The sequence below is a fragment of the Synchiropus splendidus genome, chromosome 13 (genome assembly GCF_027744825.2).
Source record: "Synchiropus splendidus isolate RoL2022-P1 chromosome 13, RoL_Sspl_1.0, whole genome shotgun sequence".
Lineage (NCBI taxonomy): Eukaryota > Metazoa > Chordata > Actinopteri > Syngnathiformes > Callionymidae > Synchiropus > Synchiropus splendidus.
This window is the reverse complement of record NC_071346.1, coordinates 10,414,014-10,440,447: the sequence shown is the minus strand read 5'-3', so window position 1 is coordinate 10,440,447 and position 26,434 is coordinate 10,414,014. Positions and strand designations below refer to the sequence as shown.

General features: G+C 44.7%; 5 protein-coding genes across 9 annotated transcripts; 2 read left to right on the top strand and 3 right to left on the bottom strand.

Annotated features, from left to right (window-relative positions):
• Positions 1-10: 10 nt before the first annotated feature.
• zbtb41 (zinc finger and BTB domain containing 41) lies at positions 11-6,190 on the bottom strand. The gene is made up of 11 exons (XM_053883046.1): positions 6,061-6,190; positions 3,791-4,788; positions 2,776-2,983; positions 2,641-2,713; positions 2,431-2,578; positions 2,239-2,368; positions 2,079-2,174; positions 1,915-2,021; positions 1,625-1,730; positions 1,476-1,564; positions 11-991 (listed from the first exon to the last, which is right to left on the bottom strand). The coding sequence occupies exons 2-11, from the start codon at positions 4,782-4,784 to the stop codon at positions 405-407; spliced, it is 2,538 nt and encodes an 845-aa protein (XP_053739021.1). The 5' UTR covers positions 4,785-4,788; positions 6,061-6,190; the 3' UTR covers positions 11-404.
• Positions 6,066-12,687, top strand: LOC128769375 (protein crumbs homolog 1-like). The gene is made up of 9 exons (XM_053883045.1): positions 6,066-6,231; positions 6,907-7,087; positions 7,275-8,198; positions 9,067-9,617; positions 9,682-9,847; positions 10,247-11,138; positions 11,223-11,264; positions 11,332-11,454; positions 12,065-12,687. Exons 2-9 carry the CDS (start codon positions 7,039-7,041, stop codon positions 12,315-12,317), a joined length of 3,000 nt encoding a protein of 999 aa, XP_053739020.1. The 5' UTR covers positions 6,066-6,231; positions 6,907-7,038; the 3' UTR covers positions 12,318-12,687.
• LOC128769379 (sentrin-specific protease 5-like) lies at positions 12,566-15,760 on the bottom strand. Of its 5 annotated transcripts, none has more exons than XM_053883050.1 (10): positions 15,585-15,760; positions 14,909-15,430; positions 14,737-14,842; positions 14,518-14,665; positions 14,406-14,453; positions 14,270-14,347; positions 14,056-14,193; positions 13,905-13,988; positions 13,745-13,795; positions 12,566-12,904 (listed from the first exon to the last, which is right to left on the bottom strand). In XM_053883050.1, exons 2-10 carry the CDS (start codon positions 15,375-15,377, stop codon positions 12,794-12,796), a joined length of 1,233 nt encoding a protein of 410 aa, XP_053739025.1. In that variant the 5' UTR covers positions 15,378-15,430; positions 15,585-15,760; the 3' UTR covers positions 12,566-12,793. The 5 variants fall into 5 exon arrangements, with proteins under 5 accessions (XP_053739025.1, XP_053739026.1, XP_053739027.1 ...); XM_053883051.1 differs by having other exon boundaries at positions 14,270-14,317; XM_053883052.1 differs by having other exon boundaries at positions 14,270-14,314.
• Positions 15,761-17,469: 1,709 nt separating this feature from the next.
• LOC128770146 (alpha-2-HS-glycoprotein-like) lies at positions 17,470-20,007 on the top strand. The gene is made up of 7 exons (XM_053884449.1): positions 17,470-17,724; positions 17,793-17,903; positions 17,962-18,043; positions 18,631-18,782; positions 18,936-19,031; positions 19,096-19,167; positions 19,242-20,007. Exons 1-7 carry the CDS (start codon positions 17,527-17,529, stop codon positions 19,818-19,820), a joined length of 1,290 nt encoding a protein of 429 aa, XP_053740424.1. The 5' UTR covers positions 17,470-17,526; the 3' UTR covers positions 19,821-20,007.
• Positions 20,008-20,790: 783 nt separating this feature from the next.
• On the bottom strand, positions 20,791-23,472 carry LOC128769766 (titin-like). The gene is made up of 2 exons (XM_053883740.1): positions 20,889-23,472; positions 20,791-20,825 (listed from the first exon to the last, which is right to left on the bottom strand). Exons 1-2 carry the CDS (start codon positions 23,389-23,391, stop codon positions 20,791-20,793), a joined length of 2,538 nt encoding a protein of 845 aa, XP_053739715.1. The 5' UTR covers positions 23,392-23,472.
• Between the last annotated feature and the right edge of the window lie 2,962 nt (positions 23,473-26,434).

Sequence of the window (26,434 nt, the reverse complement as noted above, 5' to 3'; positions counted from 1 at the left end):
TAAAAAAAATCCAATACTGCACGAGTTTTGAAAAAAAAAATAGCAGCTGGTTATGTAAGCTAGGTGTATGTAAACTTTTTACATTTGTATCTATCTGCTTCATAATGTCTCCTTTTGTGGCTTGTGTTTATTCAGTGTTCTGACAAAACTTTATTCATCTCACAAGTGTGACATCACAACACTGCAGTAAATCGAATAAGCGAGAGCGAGCTTATGCTGGTGAACTGTATACAACACAAACACACAATTCACTACATACCAGGTACATTCCCATTGAGACTCGGTGTCACTGATGTTTGTGTGTGTAGTACTACAACTTTCTTTGAATGTACTTGAAGTTATTAGAGAACTTTTTGGTTTGATTGACTTTAGCAGATGTTGAACAGCCAGTAGTGTGTGAAGGGTCAGTCCAGGTCAGGGCGGTGGCTCTCCACTGAAGGAGCAGTGTCCAGTCCCAGCAGCGCCCCCAGGTACGACTGCTGCTGGCCAGTGTCAAGCATCTGTTCGGGTCGGACTATGTTGGCGGGCTGTGGGGCCAGCGTGTACTTCTCTAGGAAGGCCAGGTCAGTGGGGGCCTGGAAGCCGGGCCTCTGCTGCTGCTGCAGCGGGGTGGGCATGGTCACCACGCCGTGCCCCTGAGCGCCGCGTCCCTCGCTCACATCGCTGGGCGGCGGGCTGCTGATCTGGACGGGAATGATGGTAATCGGAACACAGTCTGAGGAGGAGCCTTCCTTAAGGTTGCGGTCGGCGTCGGAACCGTATGCTTCCACTGAGTCCGCCGCCTTGTCCCCCCCTGGGTTCCCTCCCTGCTGCTGGGTGAAGCTGTGCACGTGGTCCACGTGCGACTTCAGTTTGTCTTTTCTCTTGAAGGTGGCGCTGCAGTGAGGACAGCTGAATGGCCGGGCGTCCGAGTGGATCACCATGTGCTTGGTCAGGGTCTTCTTGATCCTGAAGGTCAGGTGGCACTCGGGACACTTGAAGGGTTTCTCTCCTTTAGTGGGACAAAAACAAACAATGGAACTGCCTCATGAGTGCGGACTGAACGTTCCTCTGTGCCATCAGACACTCGTGGTGAGCAGGTGAACTACAACAGGAGACTGGAGACTGTCTGGCCCGGGGGCCACATGTCGCCCCGTGATCATGTCGACAGCTAGCAAGAAATAACTGGCTGCACCCTGAATATAGATTTTCGCATAAAGGCTTCATTTTTGGGGCCATTAGCTCTTTTTTGGAGCTAGAAGAAGGATCAATATTACTGGACAGTAACTAAACAAAACAAAAAAGACAATTGTTTCAATTCCAAACCTATATTTCAAAGTTCAAAGTTATTTTCTGAAAAAAAAAAACTTTTATTATTTTTTTAAAGTACATTTTAATATCATATTCCCATGTCAAGCCCCCTTTTTCCATTTCGATGAATTGCAAAATAATAAACTTGAGGTGAAAGCATAATAGTATTAATATAAATTTCTTACCCGAGTGCGTCCTGAAATGCATTTCCAGACTCGACTTCCCTTTAAATTCTTTTTTGCAGACGTCACACTGATGCACAGCTGTCTTATACCTGATTTAAAACAAACGACAGTGAATATCTAAATCAAAACCCTTCTCATCGAGGACCTACTTTTGCCAAACTTTCTCCCCGAGATGAACATTCCTGTAGTGAACGGAGAGATGGTCGTGGCGCCTGAAGCACTTCCCACATTCCTCACACTGATGTGCCTTTTCACCTGCAACCACATCACAATCTGCTTATACTCCGCATATATTGCCACAGAAAAATATTTTACATCACTAGACGATTCATTTGATACACTTTCACCTTCCAAAACTGTCTTCCTCACTGGTTTCCCTCAAAGTTTGATCATTTTCCATGATGCTTCCACTCACAAACTCAGATTTGAATGACAGTACCTGAATGTATTTTCTGGTGTTTGGTCAGGTGGTCGTGGCGTATGAAGGTCTTGCCACACTGGTCGCACTCGTAGCGCTTGTCGTCGTGGTGGACCCTCAGGTGGAGCCTACAGGGAGACCACATGTTCACATGTTTTCTGGACACAAACTCCAGTCTTGCTCACCGATAGGAGCTGCCGTGACGGAAGCTCTGGCCGCAGATGCTGCAGAGGTGCGGCTTCTCCCCGCTGTGGATCCTCATGTGCTCCTTCAGGGTGGTTCTGAGTCCAAACAAACCCAGATGTCACAAGTGTAGCTGAAAATAACGCGCCTGAGAATAACCACCTTTCTCTCACAGACTTCCCACAAATTCCACAGGTCCACTTTCGCTTTCCACCATGAGTACATTCTATGTGCCTCTTCAGGTTGCCGGTGTCATTAAACTGGCGCCCACAGATCCCACAGGGGAAGGGACCTGTGTGAAACACAGGATTACGGTCTGTCCTTCAACATCATCATCATCAAATGTTTTCTCACCTAAATGGTACTTTTCCTGATGCTTGAGTCTGGTGAACCTGGACTTGAAGACCTCGTCGCAGAAGGAGCACTTGAAGGGTCGGTCCTGTGTGTGAAGGATCATGTGCTCCTCCAGGTGAGGTCTGCGGGTGAAGGTCTTGAAACAAACCTGAGGACAGGAGGAGCATTGAACACGGAGTCTGGGACGGACGGGAGCCAAGAAGCCCTTACAGCACATTTCCAGCCTTCACTCTTCCTCTTCTTCTGTCGAGCCAGAAACTCCTGGATGTTGTCCGGATGGAACCTGAGGTCATCAAGCAGATGAGAGATGATGGTGACTTCATGCCGCTGAGAAGCTCTTCTCACCTTCTCACGTGCTTGGCCAGGGTCTTCTTGCTGGCGTGGAGCTTGAAACAGAAGGGACACTTGTGCTCTTTCTTGCGGAGGGGCGCGTCGCTGCTGTGCTTCTTCTTGTGAACCATCATGTTGGACTTGGTGGAGTAGCACTGCAGGCAGATGTCACACTGGAAGGGCTTCTCTCCGGTGTGCACCCTGGTGTGGCTCTTGTACTTCCCTAGTCAGGGACAACACATCACGTACGGAAGCATGGAAGCGTTGGTTTTAGAGGTGGGACTGCATTGCACATGACTCTTTTTGTAAACTTCAACTTTCCACCCATCACTGCCATCTTGTTTAGCCTCCTTCATCATGGACACACCATCACATGGTACAGAAGGTGCAGCTGAGGTGTGTTATTTGGCTCCATTTTCTTCTGTAGTTAACTCATAGAAATGAATCCTTTAAAGTCCTAGCAATTATTTAATTTTTACTCAGCACGTTTAGGTTAGTAACTCTTTAGCGCTGTCAAGCTTAAAAAATGAGTATTTTAGGAATGTATCACTGGAATATGTGACCAAAAACTTGAAACAGTTTGCCCTCCAGACAACAGGGAACCTTTGACAGTGCAGCAGTTCCTGGTCCACTGATCACACTGATGCACAAGACACGTGGCAGCGAGGATGAGAACAACAACAACAAACATGGAGGAATCCCTGAACAAAAGCAAGCAAAAGCATCTGTTTGCTTTTCTTCAGGGATGTTTTTCACTACACAATGACCAGGGTTCCTACTACTCCGAATGGACTTGAAATTCTTATACAAATATTTTCAAGACATTAAAAGAGCTTTAGTTTGAATAAGGTGATATAAAAACTTGAATATAGCCACCGTTGTGATTTATTGTGCTCTTGTCAAACAGACAAATAGGACTGCGCCTTTTAAGGTAGGACCTTAAGGAGGACCGTGAAGGATGCACTCTGCTATTGTGTCTCGGACAGGTCGGTTATCGGAAACCCCCTTCAGCTGGCTGAATTCATCCTACCTGCTCGGTCAAATGTCTTGTCACATTTCGGACACATGAGATTCTTTTTCCCTCCAGTTTGGGTGACGACAATGGGCGCCAGACCGTCAGGGTACACAGCGCCGGAGCCTTCCACTTTTGAAGACGTGATATCGGCGTCACCGCCAGCCTGTTCCTCTGCCTCCGTCTCATCAGGACTCCTTTCTTTAGCTGAGGTCGCCGCCTCCACTTCACCATCATCTTCCTCACAACTCACCATGGTGTCTTGTCTGGGTGTTTGCTGACTCATGACATCTTCGCTGGTCGACTCGGCTACTTCAGATGTGTTCATAAGATCTTTTTTAATGTTCGAAGCGACTCTCTTTCGGGTCGATCTGCGCGTATTGGGAACTTTTTGACCTGATGTTTCTGTGTCTTTTGCTGTCTCTGGTGCCACAGCAATGTTCATCTGAGGCCCAATCCCTGAGTCACAAGAGGTCACCTCCACCTCAGGACCTTCCTCCGGCTGCCGTGCATTTGCCTGCCTGTTATCTTCATCCTTGCATAGCAGCTTTAATATGTCCATCATGTCCAGGAAACGGGCGGCTTCTGTCAGAGCCTGCAGCTCCGTCTCTGAAATGACACATTCTGAGGTGTACAAGAAGCCCAGGAGGTGCTGGAAAATAGACTCCTCCACATGATCCAGAGTCACCTGAGTCATGGCAGGGTTTTTGGATAGCTCAGCGTGAAAGTAGCTGCTGCCATGCGCCAGCACTACTTTGTGGGCGCTGTAGAGCCTCCCGCCGACAGACACCGACACGTCGCAGAAGCGCTGTCTGCTCCGGTCCTCGTACAGGAACTTCAGGAGGTTGTGACCGTAGTGGGACATTGTTAGATGTCTTGTGGTGTGAGCTGACGGAGGAGCACTGTCAGGAAGGGGCGGGGGGCTGCAGCCTGGCACGCTGGCAGTGGAGCCATCAGGGACGCTTGAGCTGTGTTTAGGACGCGCAGGAGATCTCTTCTTCATCATCATCATCAGCCTGGCAAAAAGAAGATTTCACATTTCCTTTTAAATATCAATGAGTTCTCATCTTTAATATGTGATTCATATAAACTTATAACTATATATAAACCTATATTTATTATAGGTTTATAGCACTTTTCATGTCTTGAAAATATTTGTATAAGAATTTCAAGTACATTCGGAGTAGTGGAAACTCTGGCCATTGTGTAGTGAAAAACCTCCCTGAACAAAAGCAAACAGAAGCTTTTGTTTGCTTTTGTTCAGGGATTCCTCCATGTTTGTTGTTGTTGTTCTCATCCTAGCTGCCACGTGTCTTGTGCATCAGTGGGATCAGTGGACCAGGAACTGCTGCACTTACAAAGGTTCCCTGTTGTCTGGAGAGCAAACTGTACAATTCAAATCAATTAAAACGATTAAATGAGATTAATATATTTTAATGCATTAATTACGATTAATTAATTAATCGCGATTAACTCGTTAAAGTTCCATCACTAATTTATTATGAACTGCAGCATAATAATAATACGTGGCCACTACAGACACTTGCTATAACTAAAATATATATAATAAAAAGATGAATATACTTTAGCATTCCCTGATGTTTAATTCAAATGTGAATGTTCAACTCAAATTTAAACATACATAAGCACTGAATATTTATTGTATAATCAATATGCTGCCATATTTAATATTCATTTCCGATGGTTTTTAATTTCTTACTTTCTCTTAGTTTATTATTTTATATATAACTACTTCTGTTTTTACTTTACATTTCATCTTAGGCTTAGGCTTATTTTTTTTTCTATTTAAAGACTTTAAGTAATACGTTTTTGCACCTGTTAAATAATTTTATCACATTTTTTCCTTACATTTTTTGTTATTATTATTATGCTTGTGATGGGTTTGTAGTGAGCAACAATGGCTATAGACAAACCACCAGCAGATGTCGCAACAGGAAGTAAAGATGAAGGTAAAACTACATCTGCACCACTGCGCAGTGGAGCATGAAATGTGGTAGTACTGGTATTATTACGTTGCGCAGCACATACATAATTCACTTGTTCGTTTCGAGCGTCCACTACGAAACAAACCATGCAACAACATAAATACAGTTCACCTTTAAACTTTTGAATTGCAGTGAACAGTCACTGTCCACCTCAAGGACCCCTACATCGCTTCGCAGTGGCGGACCCCTTCCAAGGAGTGTGTTGACAAACGACCCACGGACTGACACGGAAGTTAGCTTTCCTCCCACTATGAGAGGAGGACGGGGGAAAAAAATCCTTACCTCGTAGTGTGGTCATATAAACAGGCGTCTTATTCGGGTCTGCTTTTGTTTTTAACATTGACAATGGAGGTTGGAGCAATAATTTCACAAACGTCTGCAACGCCCAGTCTCTCATCCTAGCAGAAATGGCGACGTCGCAACAAGCTCCGCGCCCATTGGCTGAATGCTCAGGTCGGTGTCCGAAACGCCAATACAAATTGTGAAACGTTATTTTATATTTTGATGCCACGTTTTACATACAGGTAGCACAAATTATTCTGTTGTTGTGATTTTAAAAGTTGCTATGAGGGACCAAAATTCGTTCTATGAAGCGCGCGCGTGCCGATGAGGCATTCTGGGTAATGTAGTAAATGCGTATATTTAACAATTTATTAACTGTTTGCTTTTTTGAAAATAGAGTCTGTCAGCTCAAAGGAATAAAAATATAAGAAAAAAAACGTGATATAAAATTAAGTAAAAGTTCAGTATTGTTCAGCATTTTGTTTGTTGTTTGTTGTTGCGTTATATATGAATCAAATTCAACTATTATTTGACATATGTCACTTTAATAAATGCACACACGATGGTATCTCTGTGATTCTCTTATTTATGGAGTGATTTAATCGCTTGTGCTTCACATGTTTCCGGCACCTTATCTCATGCTTGTGCTTAAAACATTGATGATTGTGTTGTACTCTCTTGTGCAGCCATTTGTTTCGGTTTTATTTACCAATGTATTACATATTTACTGCAGAGACTTTGAGGTTGCACGATGGAGTTGCTCCTCACTGGACTTCTGTCCCATTGCCAGCCCAATTAATGTGTAAGACATTGTAAGTGCATTAGCCTAATCCCTTCAATCTTCAGGATGGTGTGTGAGAAAACAAACACGAGCATGAGGCCTCAGTGCGGGACGTGGTGCTTCACGCTCCTCCTGCCTTTGTGGTGAGATGAAGAGTCCCCCTCATTTCCACTATCCCGGGTGACTCGCTGAGGACAATGTGGGGATTAAGAGTTGACGTTTGGATTTGGCTCGTGCTCATTGCAGGTAGTTTTATTATTAGATTTTTACACTTAGACTATTAGTAATACTTTTGCCATTGCTAGAAATCTTAATCCTGTTATGTTTTTAAATGGCTTTATATTATAAAGGACCCTTCTTTCTTTCAGATGTGAGACATAATGTGGGGTAATTGTTCAAATGCTTGACTCAGATTCTGCTTAATTCTTCTCAGGTTGTGTCTGTGATGAGCAGGTCGGAGGATGCGATGAGCAGCCATGTCAGAACGGAGGCATCTGTCAGAGTCACAATGGGACTTTCAGCTGCCTCTGCTCCCAGGAGAGCCTGAGCGGGCGCCTCTACGGCGGCGACACCTGCACCGTCGCACTGACTGGGTGTGACGGCAGCCAGTGTGAGAACGCCGGCGTTTGCTCCCCTCTCTTCCTGAATCATCAGCACACGTACGCATGCATCTGCAGGCCTGGATTCTCAGGCCCCAAGTGTCAGACCTCCACCACCTTTTCGTTTGAGTCCAGAGGCTTTCTTCAGATATCGACGCAGCAAACCGACCCCCTGGCTCCTCTGAATGTAACATTCAGCTTCCGGACAGACAGACCTGTGGGGAGCCTCCTTCAAAGAAGAGCGGGAGACCTTCTCCTCAGCGTCCAGTTGATGGAGGGGCGTCTAAGCCTGCGGAGCCTGAGAGCACAAGGAACCTCCACGGTGGTTCAGGAGCTTCCAGCGTTCCTGTCCAACAATCGATGGCACACCGTGGAGGCCTCGCTTGGCGGGGTCATCAGCCTGATCCGACTGCTGTGCTCGGAAGGAAACTGCACCCAACAGCCTGGAGATCCCAAAGTCCTTCAGCAGTCCTCCACTGCTCTCAAATCAAAGTCTGTCCGCCAGACTCTTGTCATCGGGGTCGACTCCGGACAAGACGGCCCACCGGCTTTCCTGGGCTGCATCAGAGACCTGTTTGTGGACTCACACCTGGTGGTGGCAGATTCTCACGCTCAGGTGAACGTCACCGTGGGATGCAGCAACAAAGACAAATGTGAGGAGAGTCCCTGTCAGAACCGGGGGCGGTGTGTGAGCCAGGGCTGGAGAAGATACACCTGTGAGTGCCTCCGACCCTACGAAGGCCCAAACTGTGCAGAAGGTAAGGTCAGAAAGTCACAGCGTGAAAATTAGTATTGTACCTTTAACTGACGCTTACTGTGTGTGGCTCCTTGCTGAGGTCGCAGCCTGATGATGAGGCGACTTTTAAAGAAGCTTATAGAGTTAAAGAAATAGCTGAGTTTAGCCACACGGTCAGGCAATTACAGGGCGACACCTGAGGGGAGGATTAGAGAAACGTGGATCTGGGAAGTTGACCTGGGACACCTCTGGAACCCTGGGAGTCTCTGACCTCAGCAACCTGTGTGGCTGTTTGTTTTTGTTGTCTGGCAGCTTGAGCGGCTTTTGCTTTCTAAAGAAATCTGTTATGCAACGGACATTTTAACCCGTCATTTTGGAACGTTTGAAAAAGTGAATGTTCTGTCAGGAGCAGCTCCCCTCATGCAAACGGTATGATGTCGGGATAAAACTTGATGTTAACTCTACACAATTCTTTTTGTCTTTCCAGCCAGGTTATGATAGTTTGGGATTTTTCATTAGTTTTTGTTTTTATTTAATTGTTGTTTAGTTTTTATTAGTTTTAGTGTTAAATTTCAGTCTTTGAAAAAGACACAGTATAAAAAAAGATGACGCTTCTACCCAACTACCACCATCGAGCGAGTCACAACACAAGTGACGTCACGGACTCGACATGCCGCACCTGGCCGACAGCTGTCGTAAAACCAGCCGAGCCAAAAAGAAAAGCTTGTAAATCATTTCAAAATGCTTCTTTATGAAATAAATATGAATTTTTGTTTTGTACAGTTGAGTTTCAGTTAGTTATCGCTTCATTTTATTTTTATTATTCTATTATTCTAGTTAGTTTTTTCCTTGGATTTCATGAACTACTTTATAATAACCTTGCTTTGCAGAGTACGTTACTGCCAGGTTTGGAGGTGACAACCTGGAGAGCTACGCTATCTTTTCACTCAACAACGACCCTGAAGACACTCTGACCATCTCCATGTTTATCCGGACCCGACAGCCCACTGGCCTCCTGCTGATCCTGGCTAACAGCACCAGCCAGTACCTCCGTGTTTGGCTCGACTCAGGAAAGATCAAAGTTCAGGTGAACAACTTTGAGTCCATCATGGGCGAGGGGGAGGTCAACGACGGCCAATTCCATCTGGTCAGTGTGAAGCTGGAGGGGGCGATGGCCATGCTGTACCAGTCGTCCCAGACTCATGGCTCTGTGCGCATCAGGCACGTTCATGCTCGCTCTGGAGATCTGGTTTTCGTGGGTGGCCTGCCGGACCCGAGGGCCTCGGCATCTTTTGGGGGCTACTTTAAGGGCTGTGTTCAGGATCTGAGGTTCAACAACAAGCGCCTGCAGTTCTACCCCGTCACCACACGAGTGGAATCCCACAACCTGCAGCAGCTGATGAGAGTCACACAAGGCTGCGGCAGTAACAACGCCTGCACAGTGAGTCGATACACTCGGTCGCTACGAGTCAATAGACTGAGCGCTCGTCCTTCCTGGTCGGCAGGTCAACCCTTGTCTGAATGGAGGAGTGTGCTACTCCATGTGGGACGACTTTATCTGCAGCTGTCCGCCCAACACTGCCGGCCGGCGCTGCGAGGAGGTGAAGTGGTGCGAGCTATTGCCGTGTCCCACCAGCACCGTCTGCCAGCCGCGACCATCAGGGTTTGAGTGTGAGTGTTCCGACACAAAGCATATGATCTTAGTGTGTGTGAGCCCCACCTAGAAAAGGCTCTGATTAATTACAGCGTAGCGGGGATCCTTCACAGGATTTCTTCTAAAACAGTAATCCCAGGCTGGATTAGGACTCCAGCCACATGCCTGCAGGTGTCTGACGGCCAGTCACTGGACACGTGTCAGCAGGTGGATGCTTGAAGAGTCACTGGCTATTTAGTTAAAAAGCAAGGGAGAAGAACAAAAAAGAAAACAAAGTGCAATGTGGATTAAAATTCTACGTTGCAACAACTGACCTGACCTCCCACAATGCATTTCAACAGTGTGTGGTTTCCATTTTGGCCTCTCATGTGGTGGCAATTGTGGTAGAACTTTGAACTGAGATATTTCTCCCTCAGGTTTGTCTAATGTGACCTTCCGTGCTGGAAGCGAGAGACTGCGCCTCCAGAGCAATGGGAGGATCCAACAGAAGGTCGACGACGTGTCTCTTTCGTTTCGTAGCCGACAGACATCGGCTGTTCTGCTGCAGGCGAAGAAGGACTCGACGGTGTTCAGCCTCTCCCTGCAGGACTCTGTCGTGGTCATGAAGCTTCAGAGTGGCTTCAGTTTGGGGTCACCAGTGAGCGTGATGCAGAGCAGAAGCTCAGTGAACGACGGAGAGTGGCACTCTGTCAACATCAGCCGTCACATGTCAAAGTGGGTCATGGCTGTGGATGGGGTTGAGGAGGACAGTGTGGCCTCCTTGGATTTGGAGTTTCTCAAGGATGGTGCTGATATCGTTCTCGGGGGGCGGCAGGTGGCTGAGAAGGCCGACCTTTCTGGGTGTTTAGGCCCAGTTGAGATCGGTGGCATCCTGCTTCCTTTCCACTTGGACACGGAGCTGAAGCTCCCCAGGCCTCAGGAGGGGCAGTTCCACCGGGTGGACCTTGACACGGCGCCACAGTTCGGCTGCTGGGGGGCCACGGTGTGTGTTCCGAACCCTTGTCAGAATGAGGGGACATGCAAGGACGAATTCGACAAGCAGTCTTGTGTGTGTACGTCTGAGTGGACCGGTCCTCTGTGCCAGGAGCCAACAGACTCCTGCCACTACAGCCCTTGCATTTTTGGCAACTGCACTAACAAGGACGGCGGATACAGGTGTTCGTGTGAGCCGGGGTACACTGGGGAGCAGTGTGAGCGAGAAATGGATGTGTGTGAGAACAATAACTGCAGCAGCGGCGCCACGTGTCTCAGAGGGCACCAGAACTACGCATGCCTCTGCCCTCAGAACTGGACCGGGGTATTCTGCAAGTAAGTTCACTGACATTATGAACTCAAATAACTCAAATAAATTTGTAAAAAACACAACCTAACAACATGATCTGTCCCATACAGTGAGAAAATTCCAGAGATTCCCTGGTACATCGAGGCCAAAACGTAGGTTACAATGCTTTCAGTTAATGTAGGTGGGAAAAACTAGCTCAACTTGTGTTTTATCTTTCAGTCTTCCACAGTTCCCAGTATCTGTGTGCACAGGAACAAGACGGAACTACAGCTGCTTCAACGGCGGGAACTGCTCAAACGCTGGAAAGCTCTGCACCTGTCAGTCTGGATTCACGGGACAGTGGTGAGAAGGTCTTTGTGAAGTTCAACTCTGTCTGTGATACAGAGTAAATATATATATATATATATATATATATATATATATATATATATATATATATATATATATATATATATATATATATATATATATATATATATATAATAGCATCCGTTGGTGGCCTAATATACAACAGAAAATATGAAAAAGTGAGGTAAATACCTTGTTCCATCAACCTGTAAACAATAAATAACATCTGAATTAAAACGTACACTCAGAGCACAATTCCAAAATATTCTAAAGGAAATCAGTGGGGAGATGAGATGAAGCGCTACAAATATGGACACGCAACAGCATTCCTATCACAATTGAACAGTTATCTTCATAATGTAACATTATTATGATATGTATTTGATGATTATTTACTGCCACAAATGTTAACCACACTAAATAAAAGTCTGTGTAAGACGTCTGCAACCATAAAATAGTCCATTTTTAGTTTAAAATCTCTCACTTTTTTGCAACCACAGTGAAAACACAAAGTGAAAATCTGCAATGTCTTGTATCTGTGAAGCTAGCATCAAAGATCGGACACAAATGGAGTTAAAATTGTTTTTATTTTGGTCTTTTCCAGGTGCGAGAAGGATGTGGACGAATGTGCCTCGGGTCCGTGCATGAACGGCGGCTTCTGTCTCAACTACATCAACAGCTTCGAGTGCGTGTGTGACATCAACTATTCGGGGGTTCACTGTCAAATGGACGTCAGCGACTTCTACTTGTACATCTTTCTGGGTTTGTGGCAGAACCTGTTCCAGCTGGTGTCCTACCTGGTCATCCGGCTGGACGACGAGCCGGAAATCGAGTGGGTGTTCAACATAAACGATTAGAAATAATGCAGCAGCAAGGTGGAAATGGACGAAGGTGGATGACATGACATGACCTTTGTGGCGGCAAATTTATATTGAAATAATATTTAAACTGTTTATTTTTTAAACTGTCCGTGTGCAGTATAAAACACAGAACGCAGTTTAGGAATATTCTAAATGTTTCTAATCTACAATACGTTTTGTGTTTCAAAAAAAATGTATCCAGATGAAGAGTACTGTCAGAACATTGTGTTACAATGTGCCTTAACATCACATCTTTCTGTTGAAGTTCAGCCATCAGTTTAGATTGTTAGTGTCTGACTGGAGGAGAAAAGTCAGAGTGGTGACTTTGTTGTGAACAGAACCACATGATAAACTTCATGAGAAATCTTTCAGCTCATTTTTATTTGGACAAAAAATAGTGACATAAATAAACAGCAGGGTGGAACACTTGCATACAAAACACCACAGTGGTGCAACGTCCAGGACTGAACATGTCAGTCTTGGATTTTACTGTCGCAGAGCTCCTTGTAGATGCGCTTGCGTATCAGTGGAATCTCCTTCTGCGTGAACCTGAGCGGCTTTTTGAAGGCCAAACATCTGGCGTACTAGACAAGAGAAAAATAAACTTGCGATAACCCCTGTAAAATCAAAAACACTCCCCATCTCAGGCATAAACCCCTGAAATATTCTGTTTATCTTGATCCAAGTGTCATTTTTAACCACCTCACAACAGAAAATATACACTCCATTTCAGACATATCGCCGAGATTTTAATTGAAAACGTTTTTTTTTGTTAAGATTGTCCCCGACAAGATATATGAAAATCTGTTTCACGATTCCTCAATTAATTATAAAATAAAAATGTAAATTGCAATGCGTTGAGCAGACTCTATCAGACATCCAAGAGGGGTAAATAAATGTTCTGTTCTGGGCCAGTTTGAGACCTTGGCTTGCCATCTTCTGTCGGTGATGTCACCTCAAGAAACTCTATGTTACAGCCAGAACATCTAAACGTTCCAGGGTGGCAGGTGACACTGCAGGATGGGGTTAAAACCTCATTATTATTTGGAAAATTGTACTTATATTTTCAAAAAACGTGCAGTACAACATAAAGATCATAATTTTAAAAAATAAACTGAAGAAATTGGGTTAAAAAAAGGTGAATTTTGACATAAATCTCTGGGGGAACTGGTCAAAATTCGGCGACAGATGTCGGAGTTGTAGTTACACCGACATTGAAAGCACACAACACTTTATGTTGAGTTATTTAAATAGTATTTTAACTCATTTTTGAGAGCTCCTGAAGTGGACTGGACACCCCATATGGAAAGGCCAATAAGGACTGGAGCAATGAGCAACCAATGAGGTGTGGTAAAGGACAGCAGGGGATGATATGAAGAAATATGTTCATATATAATGTCAGGTCATGATAGGAGTGTCATTACCTCTAAGACAAAAACTCCACAGTCATTTTCGTTCATCTGGAGTGGCACTTTCTGGAAGAAGAGATCAGAGGGATCAAACAGTGGACGTGATACGTTTCAAGGTCAGGGTCACTATCAGGTTGACGGTGGCGGATTTTGATCATCGTTCAAAAAAACAAACCTTAGCGAGGGACAACTTCCATCCATTTTCAAACACCTTGAGCTGCTTCTGTTTTGCTTCTGCGATCAAGTATTTCAGGATGTTCTACGGTGGATGTCACAAAACAAAGTTAAGGTCAAGCCTCTGCTATCATGTGGGGCGGCAGGCTCACGGTTGAAACTTCACGAGGGGCAAGGTCCTGTGAGTCGTACAGAGAGACGGTCTTCTGGACCAGGTCAACGGCCACCAGACACCAGTGGACCTCCAGGTGGACCGGCACCAGGAGAAGTTTGTGGGAGAAGAGATCTACCTGCAACAGTAACAAGTTCAGAAAGTCAGTAAAGCAATGATACCACTTTAAAGTCTTGATGGAGCTGAGGTGTCACCTGCTTCGTCCACCTCTTCACCCCCTCAAATCCCTTCGCCATGAGCTGCTGATAGAAGAAGCTGTTGTGGAAATGAACCTGAACAAGCCACATCATCAGAAAGAGCCACCAGAGTGGCCATAAACAATAATGTCACCTTTTGTTTGGCTGAATCCATGATCAACTCTCCATACATGTTCATGACCTTGAGGAGAGAAAGCAGAGCGGATTAACTCCAGCCTGGTGAACTCGCCGTCACAACAGCGAACCTGGTCGTTGAGCCAGTTTTCCTCAGCCAGCGTGGACAGGTCCTCCAGCGTCAGCACGTGCTTCTTGAAAACAACACGGAAAGGGCAAGCAGGTGTCTGGCTCACACCCTGGAGGCAGGAGGAGATCAGCGCCATGATGAGATTCTTCCTGCAAGACAGATCAACAATGCTCTCCTCCTGTCTCCAAACATCCGAAAGGTTCTTAAAAAAACAATTCACCTGACTTTGTTTTGATGCTCGGACATCATCTGTAGGAAATCCAACGCGTCTTTTTCCTGAAAAGGGACAAAGCTGCCGTATCTTCGGTAGAAGCCCTCGAGATATTCTGGCAGACATGTTTATTTGTAAGACAGTGGAGTGACTTTGTACAGTGATGTGGAAATAACAGTACCATGGACGTGTTTTTTCAGACAGAGATAAGAGGATATTTTGCTCTGAGAGTCAGCATCGCGTCTTGACAAGTCATTTGACTTGAGCCGTTTCTTTGATGATGCACAAATAGCGTGTGTTTTCATGTCCGACTTGGCTGGGAGAAAAGGTTCCGAAGGGTCCACTAGTTTTAAGGGTGTTTTGCCTAAATTCGAGGGCAGAGATGACCCATTTTTTGGGACTCGATTCAGCAATAGCGCAGTAGTTTCAGAGCGAGATCTATTCCTCCCACGTTTCCAACCATGTGCAATCCAGAACCAACTTTTCCGTCTCCTAAATCCGACATGGTATTTCTCCATAGATTTCCTCCACATCCATAATAGCAGCTGGCAACGCAGACGTCTCCTCGCTCGCCTGCTGCGATGCTTAACTCTGTTAACTGAAGACGTTCTTCTTTTCCACTTCTCCCTTAGCTGCAGTTTGGTGACCATGATCCAGCAGTATCGAGCTGTTAAGAACGTTTTCTGTCGTTGATGGTCAAAGTCTGGACAAAACAGGACAGAGGAAAACGTAAAGTGCAATTCCAAACGCTGCACACGCTAGAACACTATCATAAAAACAATTTCTCTCGTTAAAAATCGACACTTCTTGACAAATAAAATCCATGTAACGCCAGTTTGTATGAAAACAAACCTCACCTTCAACACCTAATAAGACGTGGCGCAGTAAGGTAATCTTCGTTTGGTGAAAGAGACTGAGAGTCTTCCTCTAGTTGACATCTTTCACTTTAAAAACTACCCCACAATGTAGGAAAGTCGCCTTATTCGAGTTATGATGCTTCACGTTTTGGCAACGTGAGCGTCATCGAGCGCATTTCTTCTTTATAAGTTGTTGTTCGGCCGCTGGCTTATCAACGAGGCGCACTATCGCCGCCTGCCGGATTGGAATGTCAACGCATCGCTAAAAGTTGTTTTACGGTATCTTGATCAGATTATATTAATTTAATTACCATGGAAGCAACAAAAAACTGCATTGTAATTTAAAATATATATTTTAAAACAGGCAATGCTTCTAAGAATCACTTTATTCATTACTTGTTGTATTTCCTCCTAATATTGTTTATCCGATAGTTTCTCAGATCAACACATGGGAGCTCACACAAACATTTACTATTTGTTTTTGCACAAATCAAGCATAGAAAAATATTATTTATTTATTTTTTAATATTAATAAGAATTAAATTCGGTTAAACCATTTATAGAAGAAGAAGAAAAGTATAACTGTGATGGGTAAACATTTAAAAATTACAACAATTTTTAAACCATGAGAACACAATAGAGGAAAGTATGTTTGTGATGCGATTGTGAAAGTATTATTATGAGTAAGCGAAAGAAGTACTGTTGGGAAAGATATGACACAAATATTAGTTGTTAAATGAGCCATTTAACTTGACAGAAAACATCTTGAAGAGAATACATACGCTTCCAAATTTCAATATAAATCAATTGAGAAGAAATATTCCCCTGAAAAGGTTACAATTTTAGTTTAAATAAAAAAAAAAGGGATTACAAACAAAAATGTAGAAAATTAAGTTCAGAAAGATTAAAGTAAATTATATAAAATGCACAGTTTAAATAAAAAAAACAACAACTTAGTGGTCAAATGACAAAATAAGGGCTGTATAACATGAAATTTTGATAAAATGGCAGAGAGGTTCAACGAGTTTACCTGAGTTTGTGGTGAACCTTTTATTTGCTTGTTGTTCAAATATACAGTGGAACAAAATAAATATTGTTTTTTCTTGCAAATCAAATAAATGTGACCTCCAATCTGAGGACTAAAAAGTGCAAACAGAGAAAATGAAAAAGAAAAAAAAAGAAACAAAACACCTGGATTAAAGTCATATCCTTTGCTTGTGATGCTGCTGTTATTAGCAACAACACAAAACTGATAATATTCAGGTGGGGAAGTTGAGAGATGAACTGACGTCGATTATTGATTTTCATGACAGACACTGTTGCTTTTCGTGTGTTTCAGCACAACTTAAGTGTTGCTTCAAAGAACTTGTTTATTCCTTTTATATGCTTCATGGTCCATTAAAACAAGCCAAACGGTTCTCCGCCGACTCTCCGTCTGTTTTTGACTTTGTCCATTCTGTTGTACAGATGGTCCACTGATGAGCAAATAAGTCGGGGTCAATGTGTGCACCAGTGTCCCGATCCTAAACTTTGCCTTCTCATCGGCAAACATCCGCTATTGTTTGGAAGTGCCATTGAGCAAGACAGTGAGCGGAAGGTGTTACCTAAAATGGTCCTACAACCCTCCACGCGCATTAAACACTGCTGTAGTTGATGTTCAATAGGACCCTTGAAGTTGAGATGTTTCCTTCAGTGTTGCGCAGTGTCTCCCCATGACCCCAGCTCATTCGTCTTCCACTGAATTTTGTCCGTTTGGATTTGCTTTGGCAGCTGTCCCACAATCGAATTTGGCCCCTCCATGTGACGCCCCAGTCCGGAGGATGAACGTGGTGTTTAACTTGGCTCTGCTCCTGTTTAAAGTGCAAGCTATATATACTATAAGCCACCTGGATCGTGCCTCTTTCCTTTCTCTTAATCTGCTCGTCTGCTTGCTCTCGGAGAAATGAAAGCCCTGGGGTTCGCCGTGGTTCTGGGCCTCTTGCTGGGGGCCTGGGCCCAGCACAATGCACTTCATCTGGAGTGCGACTCCGCTGAGGTAGAGGAGGTTGCTTTCTTTGCTCAGGATTACATCAACTCTCAGCATGCTCGCGGCTACAAGTACGCACTCAACCAGATCGAGCATGCCCAGGTCTTCCCCAAGGTGGGTCTGTGCAGAGAGAGCATCCATGAAACTCCTTTTTTTTAAATAAAAATGCTTTCACTCTTTAGCCAAATGGAGAGACCGCGTACCTCCTGGAGGTCGATCTGCTGGAGACCAATTGTCACGTGCTCGACCCAACACCGGTCAACAACTGCACCGTCAGGCCCAAAGCGTTGACGGTGAGATGCTCCAGGTTAAGTCGAAACAAATGTCCGCTTAAACTTGACTTCTTACAAGGCTGTGGAGGGAGACTGTGATCTGGTGGTGACGAAGACTGGAGGAGCTTTGGCCGTGACGGTGTTCAAGTGCAAAACTGAAGGTACGATCACTCACACGGCTGGAACACAACTGGTTGGATGAAAATACCGTTCAGAGACAGAGATTTAAAATAGAGCATTTCCTGTGGTAGACGGGAAGTCACATTAGCTCTAGTCACTCTTCTTCTCTTCTTCCATACATCAGTGGTTCTATTTTAGTCACAGCAAAGTGCTGACACTGATTTTCTGTGATGCTGGATTGCACATATTTTCAAGACCAACACGATGCTTTTAACTTGTTATAATTACATCCACCAATGAATGTGTCAGACTGTTTAAGTAAAAATTCTAAGTGAATTTGATGGCAATGTTTAAAATGGTGGAAATGATGATGCACGTCTGCGATCTCCGAGTACTTTAATCATTGCAGTCTGTTTTTATCTTAAGAAACATCACACTGGCAGCATAAAACATCCCAATATATAATCCTAATATAGGTCCCTAAAGTGGATCTGTTGCTATCTGAATAAGACCAACTCAGTAGTTGAGTGTCTTTCAGTCCTCCTTCTGATGCAAGGTCCGGCTCTGCCTGCAGGGTAAACAGCTACCTTCAAAACAAACTCTCCCCTTTTCTGTTTGCAAACACCAGAATCAACAGAGGACCTGTGCCTGGGCTGCCCGAGCCTCCTTCCTCTGAACGACACCGCTGGGCTGGAGTTTGTCCATTCTTCTCTGACGACATTCAACAACATGTCAGCAGACAAGTTTGTTATCCTGGACCTCGGGCGCATGTCGACGCAAGTGAGCCTTACGCAGCCGACTCGAATGTCAGAAAACCTCACAGTTTAGAAATGATAACCCGCACTGTCCACTTGTTTTATTTCATCTCATCACAAGAAATGTTTCCGAAAAACATTTTGATTTGGAAGACAAATATTCTTCTCTTGGTCTCAGGTTGTGTCTGGTGGTCCACTGTACCATGCAGAGTATGTTGTAGCCGAGGGTAACTGCACCGCTGGAGCCTGCGTGCCTCTCCATGGTGACATGGCTGTAAGCACCCAGCGTCGGTAAGTCTGGCCATCCTCAACGCTGGTAACCAATGTCTCCATGGCAGAAGCGTGGGTTCTGTACTGCCCGTGGCCGACAGGATAAACACAGCGTGGACTGCAATATGTTCCCAGTGCAGGTACATTTAAGAAAAAAAAGTGCTTTCAGTGACTGGCTTAGAGGAGAGACATTAAGGTCACGATCCTGTTCCAGGTGCCTGTTGCACAGCCACCAGCCAATGGTACGGCGGATATGCCTGTTTTATACCGCCCCCCAGTCTTTGTGCACGCCATGAGTCCCACCTATGGCCTGGGATTTCACAAGCTGACCACTCACCATGACCCCAGCATGAGCGGCCTACTGTCTGCTGAGTCAGCAGAGTCGGCAGAAGTTGTCGCTGTTGTTCAAGTCGCAGATGCTGCCCCACCCGTTGCTGCTGCCCCAGCCACAGATGCTGCCCCACCGGTTGCTGCTGCCCCAGCTGCGGATGCTGCACCAGCTGCAGACGCTGCGCCAGCTGCAGATGCTGCCCCAGCTGTTGATGCTGCCCCAGCTGCAGACGCTCCCCCAGCTGCAGATGCTGCCCCAGCTGTTGATGCTGTCCCAGCTGCAGATGCTGCCCCAGCTGTTGACGCTGCCCCAGCTGCAGATGTGGCACCAGATGCGGACAAAAAGGCAGCCGAGGTGCCTTTAGTTGTCGTGAAAAGACAAGCTGATACTGCACCAGTGTCTGTCCCGGTGGATATAGTCGCTCCGAAACCCTTGTGCCCGGGACGGATCCGGTACTTCTAACCTTGCCTCCCATTATCAATGGACTTTCACAGATATGAAAATGGGGCTGTCAATCTTATTATAGAACAAAGTATTTTTTATTGCTAAACATCCAGATCAATAAATATGTTTTAATTTTTTGGGGGGGACATTGTTCACCCCTGTTGGTAATTTCAGGATACACTTTCAATAAAGGGTTTAATACTGATCACTATGCTTTAGCAGAGTGTCATTTTTAAATCTGTTTCGGTCAGAGAGTCATGAAAGTTATTTGGTCCAGGCAAAATTCAAATTCCCCATTTAATAGTCAAGAAACCACCACAAGGTGTGGTATGGTTCAGAAGAATCCGCCCATCCCTCTCGCCATGTGCACAAAATGAACTTCTTTCACATAGGTACCAAGTTTTATGGCTCTTGTATAGATTTGGGTTTTCTCACTTATGAGAAGGCCAAGTTCAAACGTGTCCAAACAAGTAAAAATCTGAGCCGTGTTGCCAGTGTAGATACTAAACACCACTCAAATTTTCATGTCTGTACTGAAGCACATCCTTGTTCTTCATCCCATCCTTTCTACTCCACCATTGCATTGGCCCACTCCACCAATCTGTTGAGTATGCTTCCGATGGCTTCCTTATATTCATCCCACTCCTGACACCAATTGTCACAGAGGAAAGAATGCCAATCCAAAGCTGGCCCAGAAACAACTGACTGTACCATAGACAATTGTGGCTGGATGGTGCAGAGTCATGTGGTTTCAACGGTGTAAATGACGCTATGGGAATGCTCCAATTTGAGGGGAGAACTTAAACATAATCTTTGCTCACCATTGTGTCTTCAGTAGTTGGTGAAGCCCACAAATTTGGAGCTGTATGAATATGATACATTCGCAGGGATCAAAAGTTCTGGAGAAATAAAAAATAAATTAACAAATGAGTAAAGCAGAGAGCACAAATGAAAGTATATACATTTTTTTATTGATAATGATATTTGGCTAATTCCTGATTTCCAATCCTCGCTGGTTTGGCCCTGAGTCAGGAAGAAACAAACTTCAGATATCAAATGTGATCATTCAACAGAACAGTTACTTACCATGACTGAGACGTTTAGTTGCCACACCGATGTGTTGAGTTGTCCTTACGAGGTGTGGGCTGACGCTAGGATTGGATTCCTTAGACGCCGTTTGGTTCCGAGGCGTTCGCCATGACTGGAAGATTTTGGACTTCATATGCGAGGAATGGAATGAGTGTCTCTTGGAAGCCCCTGAAGAGGATCCAGAAACTGACTCGCCTGATGAGTTGTTGAGTCTTGTTTTGGGGTTTTCGTTAAGTTCAGTGGAGTCCATGTTTGGATGTTTTCCCCTTTTCGGGAACAAATTACGAGTATATCTGTTGTGGCTGCCATAATTTTCACTTGAATACCTGGAAAGTTGTAGGGGCTCTCTGGAGGTACTCGACTGCCGACCTGGTGGCCCATGCTTCAGAAGAGTGTAACGTTTCATTTTTAAATTTTGTTTCCCAATATGGTCTGCTTTGCTTATCTCAGCACCGCTACTAGCCGGCTGCGGCTCGGTTGGCTGCTGCGACTCATCCGCAGATGCCTCTGTATTTTGAAGCATATTGGAGGGTAGTAAAACATGAGCGTCTGATTTTGAGGTACTGACCCTTGATGGTTTGAATGACTGCTCAAGATCTCCAGGAATGTGCGGATGCAAGTACAGCTTTGAATTTAAATCATTTTTTGGCACAGAGCGGTGATTCAGCTGTGGTGAGCGTCGAGCACTTCTCTGGGTTGGTTGCAACTGATATTCTTGAGGTCCTGGTGCAGCTGTCATGTATTGGTAACGCTGCGATTGGCTCTGTGGGAAGGTTGGCAGCATCTCATATTGCTGTAAATTTGGCCCTTGCATATCTTCTGAAGAAAACTCCTGTGTGCTCCCCGACAACAATGGAGAGCTACCATCAGTGTGGGGAAGCTTTGTCGAGGCTTTGGATCGGTGGATTTTACCCAACACATTGCCAATCCCATACGTTTCCAGAGAGGGGGCGAATGGAACTACAGAATACATTAGAAGATCATCTGCAAGATTATCTGTAGCTGGAATAACATGATGGAAGTGTTGATGAAAATTGACTTGTGGGCAGCAGTAAGGGACTGTAACAGAACAAAGTTCAGGGCAGTTTCCCAAACGTTGAGGTGGCATGGTGTACTGAAAACCACCCGGAATTAACGACTGAGGGCCTTGCTCTTTAGAGGGTGTAGTCGTCTGCAGAGTCTGGGTGGGCACAATAGGAAGTCCAGGTTGGTGCCGCTGAGGCTGTTCTGGGTCCTGTGTAGGGGGGGCAGGAGTGTTCAGAGAGGGAATAAATGGGGGATTATCAGTATTTGGTGGGAAACTGACCACATCCTCTGACTCTGAACCTGGTGATGGGTATACCAGTTGAGGGGCCTCTGGTTTTGTTGTCGGCTCGATCTCGTCAATTGGCCATTGTGGATGTTGTTTTTCAGGCACTTTGCTGTCATCCCAGGGATAGGGGTACATTGGCTGGGGTACTTCAGTCTGTTGAGGTGGTGGAACAACACTAGGAACAATGAGTTGTTCATTTTCTGACCCTGGAAAATGGTATCCAGGGTACTGGCCAAATGGGAATTCTGTGTTTTCTTGCTTTGAAATGGGGTAAGTATATGAGGGGCCTGCTCGATCCCCTGGGATCTGATCTGTGGGAACCATGGGCTGTGGGATCAAAGGTTCCTGGGGCTCCTGATATGGAACCATATCAATGGGATCTACAGTCCCTGGCTGTTTCGGGGTGTCTGGTGGAATCGGCAGATTTGGGAACGAGCGGTCAGTGGGTTCCTGATTAGAACCAGGTGGGAAAATGGAAGGGTTGAATGGGTAATAAGGTTGGTAAAAAATCTCTGGTGATGTTTCGGGGGCTGGATTACTTGGTATGGAAGGCTTTTCGTGATCAGGCAAGAAAGAATTCTCCGGGTAGAGGACATCATCAGGTTCGGGCATGAGGGGGAAAGTGTGTTGATTCATACTTTCTTCAATTTGAGGATAATTTATGAGCGGATCCACTGGTTTTCCATGTTCAGGAATCTGTGGAAAGTTCTCTTCAAAGTACCTCACATTTGCACCATTGATGGGTGGTGGTGGTGTTGGCGGGGTGTCCTGATTCTCTGGATACACTGGTTGAAAATGCTGACTTCCCTCATCAGGGGGAGACGAGGGTTGGGGTGGGTTTTCAGGTTGGATATATAGTGGTTTTTCATAAATATAGAATGGATTTTGGGGAGTAGGTGGTTGAACCTGATTGTAAAACGGCTCAGAGGTCGGTATGATTTCAGGAAGTTCTTCTTCAGGTATATCAGGTGCGAAAGACCACGGGCGGGGAGGAACGAACGGTGGTGGCTCTGGATAAGTTGCATGCTGGACTGGAATTTGAGGAACATATGGACTGGGAGCCTTCTCTGCTTCTTTTTGAACCTCTGGATAAAAGGTTATGGTCTTTGTGGGATGAGGTGCAGGATAAGACAGTGATGGACAGGATATTCTTGATTCTCCATCTCCAAGGAGTTCAACAACATACATGCCACTCTGGAAGAGGAGTGAACGGTTCAAATACTATTCAAATAAAGAAAATGAAATTGTTTACTTGCCGTTGTTTCCAGACAAGGCACGTAGCGAAGAGAAATGACTAATCCCTCTGGATGTTCAACAACGCTGAACAGGCATCTGGGTGACGCACTGATCAGTGACTCCCATATTCCATTCACTTAGAAGAAAAATACATTCACATCAAAGCAGAAATATGTGAGCGTGGTGCAAGACACTGAGGAAGATTTGAGGTAGAGAGATTCAAGAGGAGGACAAGTCAAAGCTCCTCTCACTAATCCTGTTTGCCATTGTGAGGAGTCACATGATGTCTGCTGATGATATAGGGATTTCTAGTGAGCGTAAAGATGAGATGGAGAAGCTGGAGAGGTTGAAGTGTAAGTAGGACTAAAAGTCATTGGACGCAAGACCGAGTACATAGGTGTGAAAGAGAGGGAGGCTGGGAGAAGCTGCAGCAAAAAAAAAAATCCAATATTTGGGGGCAACCATTCAAGGAATTGGTTAAGGAAAGTGAAGAAGAGAGTTCAGGCAGGGTGGATCAGGTGAGAGGATGTGGCAGAAGAGAAGCAGCAAGAGCCGAAGGAAAGCTTTACTAAATTTACCAAGGGGCCACTTTACATACGGACTGTTGTGAGGGACTGTCAAGCAAGAGAAAACTTGGGTCCGGTGTCCTCAATTTAAAAAAAAAAAAAAAAAAAAATATATATATATATCAAGCAATGCGCAGACATGCAATTGAAATGGTGAACAAGAGCCATGCAAAACATATGTGCTTTTAGTGATTGTTTTTTTTTATTTGTGGGAAAAAGAAACAAATGATAGCTTTGGGCAGTGATGAATGGAAGGTAGGAAGATGAGGATCATAATAAAACATTAACAACTACAGATAAATATGGGAACATAAGCTTGAAGCTGTTGCGTTATGGTCAATTTTAGTGTTGACATTGGAAATAGATTTTTCTGGAAATTTGAACACACTTGACACTATTAAAATGATTGCAATATAATAGAAATAGTTAGAAATAATTCAAATCTAAATACTTACACTTTATTTTGATTTCATCTGAGAGTTTCCAGTCTGTCTTCACGACCATCCCCTCAACATGGCAGGTAACCATGGGTGGATTGGTTGACACCGGAGTCATCGTTGGACATGACATCTTCACCGGTAGACCCCACCAACGCAGAGGAAGGACATAACTGTTTTCCTGGAATTGTTTTTTGTAATGTTTTTATTAAAGTGGACACCAATGCATGTCTGTTAAAGTAAAAAAGAGTTAAAGAGCAAAAGTATTCCACCTCAAGACTGACGAAGCAGCCGTCATAGGGGGCGACCACGACAGTCTCCCTCTGCGTGGAGTGGATGTTGTAACCACAGCTGGCGGGCAACTTTGACAAGGGTAAGGGAGACAGGTGACTTCCTGAGGAGTAAAGTGAGAGCATCAACATCCATGGTCTTTGCCATGCAAGAAGGCACGTTTTGCAGTGCTGGGTGAGTCGAATGATTCTGTTTGTTTGTTGTTTTTTTTTAAACGCAGACTGTTCCGCAGTTGAGTGAGTTCTAAAATAGTGTGAATGGTTGGAACAGTCAAGGCCACACGTGGACAGTGCCCCTGTCACTAGTCAAACAAATAGGGAGTTAGTGGAAAACAGTTTATTGTCCACTGTGCTGCATAACTGTTGAGGGAACTTGTTTGCGAAAGGTTTGACACAAAAGCATTGCCTCATTGTGAAATAGTCAACATAACAGTTCATCATGTGAACCCTGCTGACCTCCCACTTCCCAAGTCATTTTCAAACCACCATGGTTATACAACAGCCACTTCCTAAACCTCAAAAAAAACCAAAAACAAACTTAGATTCTGATCAAGATCCCTTATTTGTTTTTATTTATATCACTTAATTCATGTCTATAAATATATATTTTTTCCTTTTGGAAAGGCATCAAAATTTCAGATTACATCGGCTAAAAATAAATAAAGAAATAAATCAGTCCTCTTCAGTTGAAAGTCTGTAGGTCTTTACCTCGATCCACGAAAAACAGAGATCCAGAACTTGGAGCCGAATCAAGAAATTGAAGTTTCATTGAGTCCACTGTACATTCAACCTTTGGTTCCATGTCCAAAAGATGGTCAAGCGTGGCGCCACCTTCCTTTGAAAAATCTTCAACTCGACCTCGAACTAGAGGCTGTTGATCCCATCCTGCAGGATTTAAATGGATCTTTTCTCACACACTTCCAATAACCAAAAAAAAACCAAACATGACAAAGGAGATTTTATAGCTACCCATGTCTCCTTGGTAGTCCACATCAGAAGGTCCGGGATTGCTTGTGGTTTTGGTTTGTTTCATTGTGATATTGTGCCCAATGAACAGTCTCCCATTGTTTTGGCTGGTGATTTTACTTGGCTTCAGCCGAGTCCGGAGCTCTGCCGCCGGCAGGCAGTTGCCAGATGAAACAGCAACCACATAAAGCACTATGCATAGCAGGAATTTTGAACTCCCACACTCATTGTGCGCCATTGAGATGAGGAAAAGGCACAGCTCCAGAGGACACACTTGCGCTGCAATAGTAAGACAGTTATCCGAACGACTAGGTTTGAAGTCCAACAGCACGTCCCGAGAAGCGCCAGGGCAAACACTCACTATTAGCACCTGGTGTTAATTGAGCAATTAAGGGCGTGGCTCCAATGTAAACCTCCTTTTTTCATCCTCCTTTTAATAGTTTTGTAGGAAAATGATGGGTCATTGCTTAACATTTTTATTTTCTCTGGCAGAGTTCAAACCAAAATGTCTTTCACATCTGTGCGCGGTCAGATTTGGATGAAACACAGGCTCCGCCCTTTTCAAAATTGTGCCATGAGAGCCACCAAAAACAAGTGAGATGAGGAAAAAACATGACACCCAGGACCATCAAACTCGTGCTATCAACATGGACTATTCTCCATCTCATGACTAACTGAACTGCATTGTCGTACGATGCCTATGGTTGTTAGACATACAAACATGGAGTTGCTCACT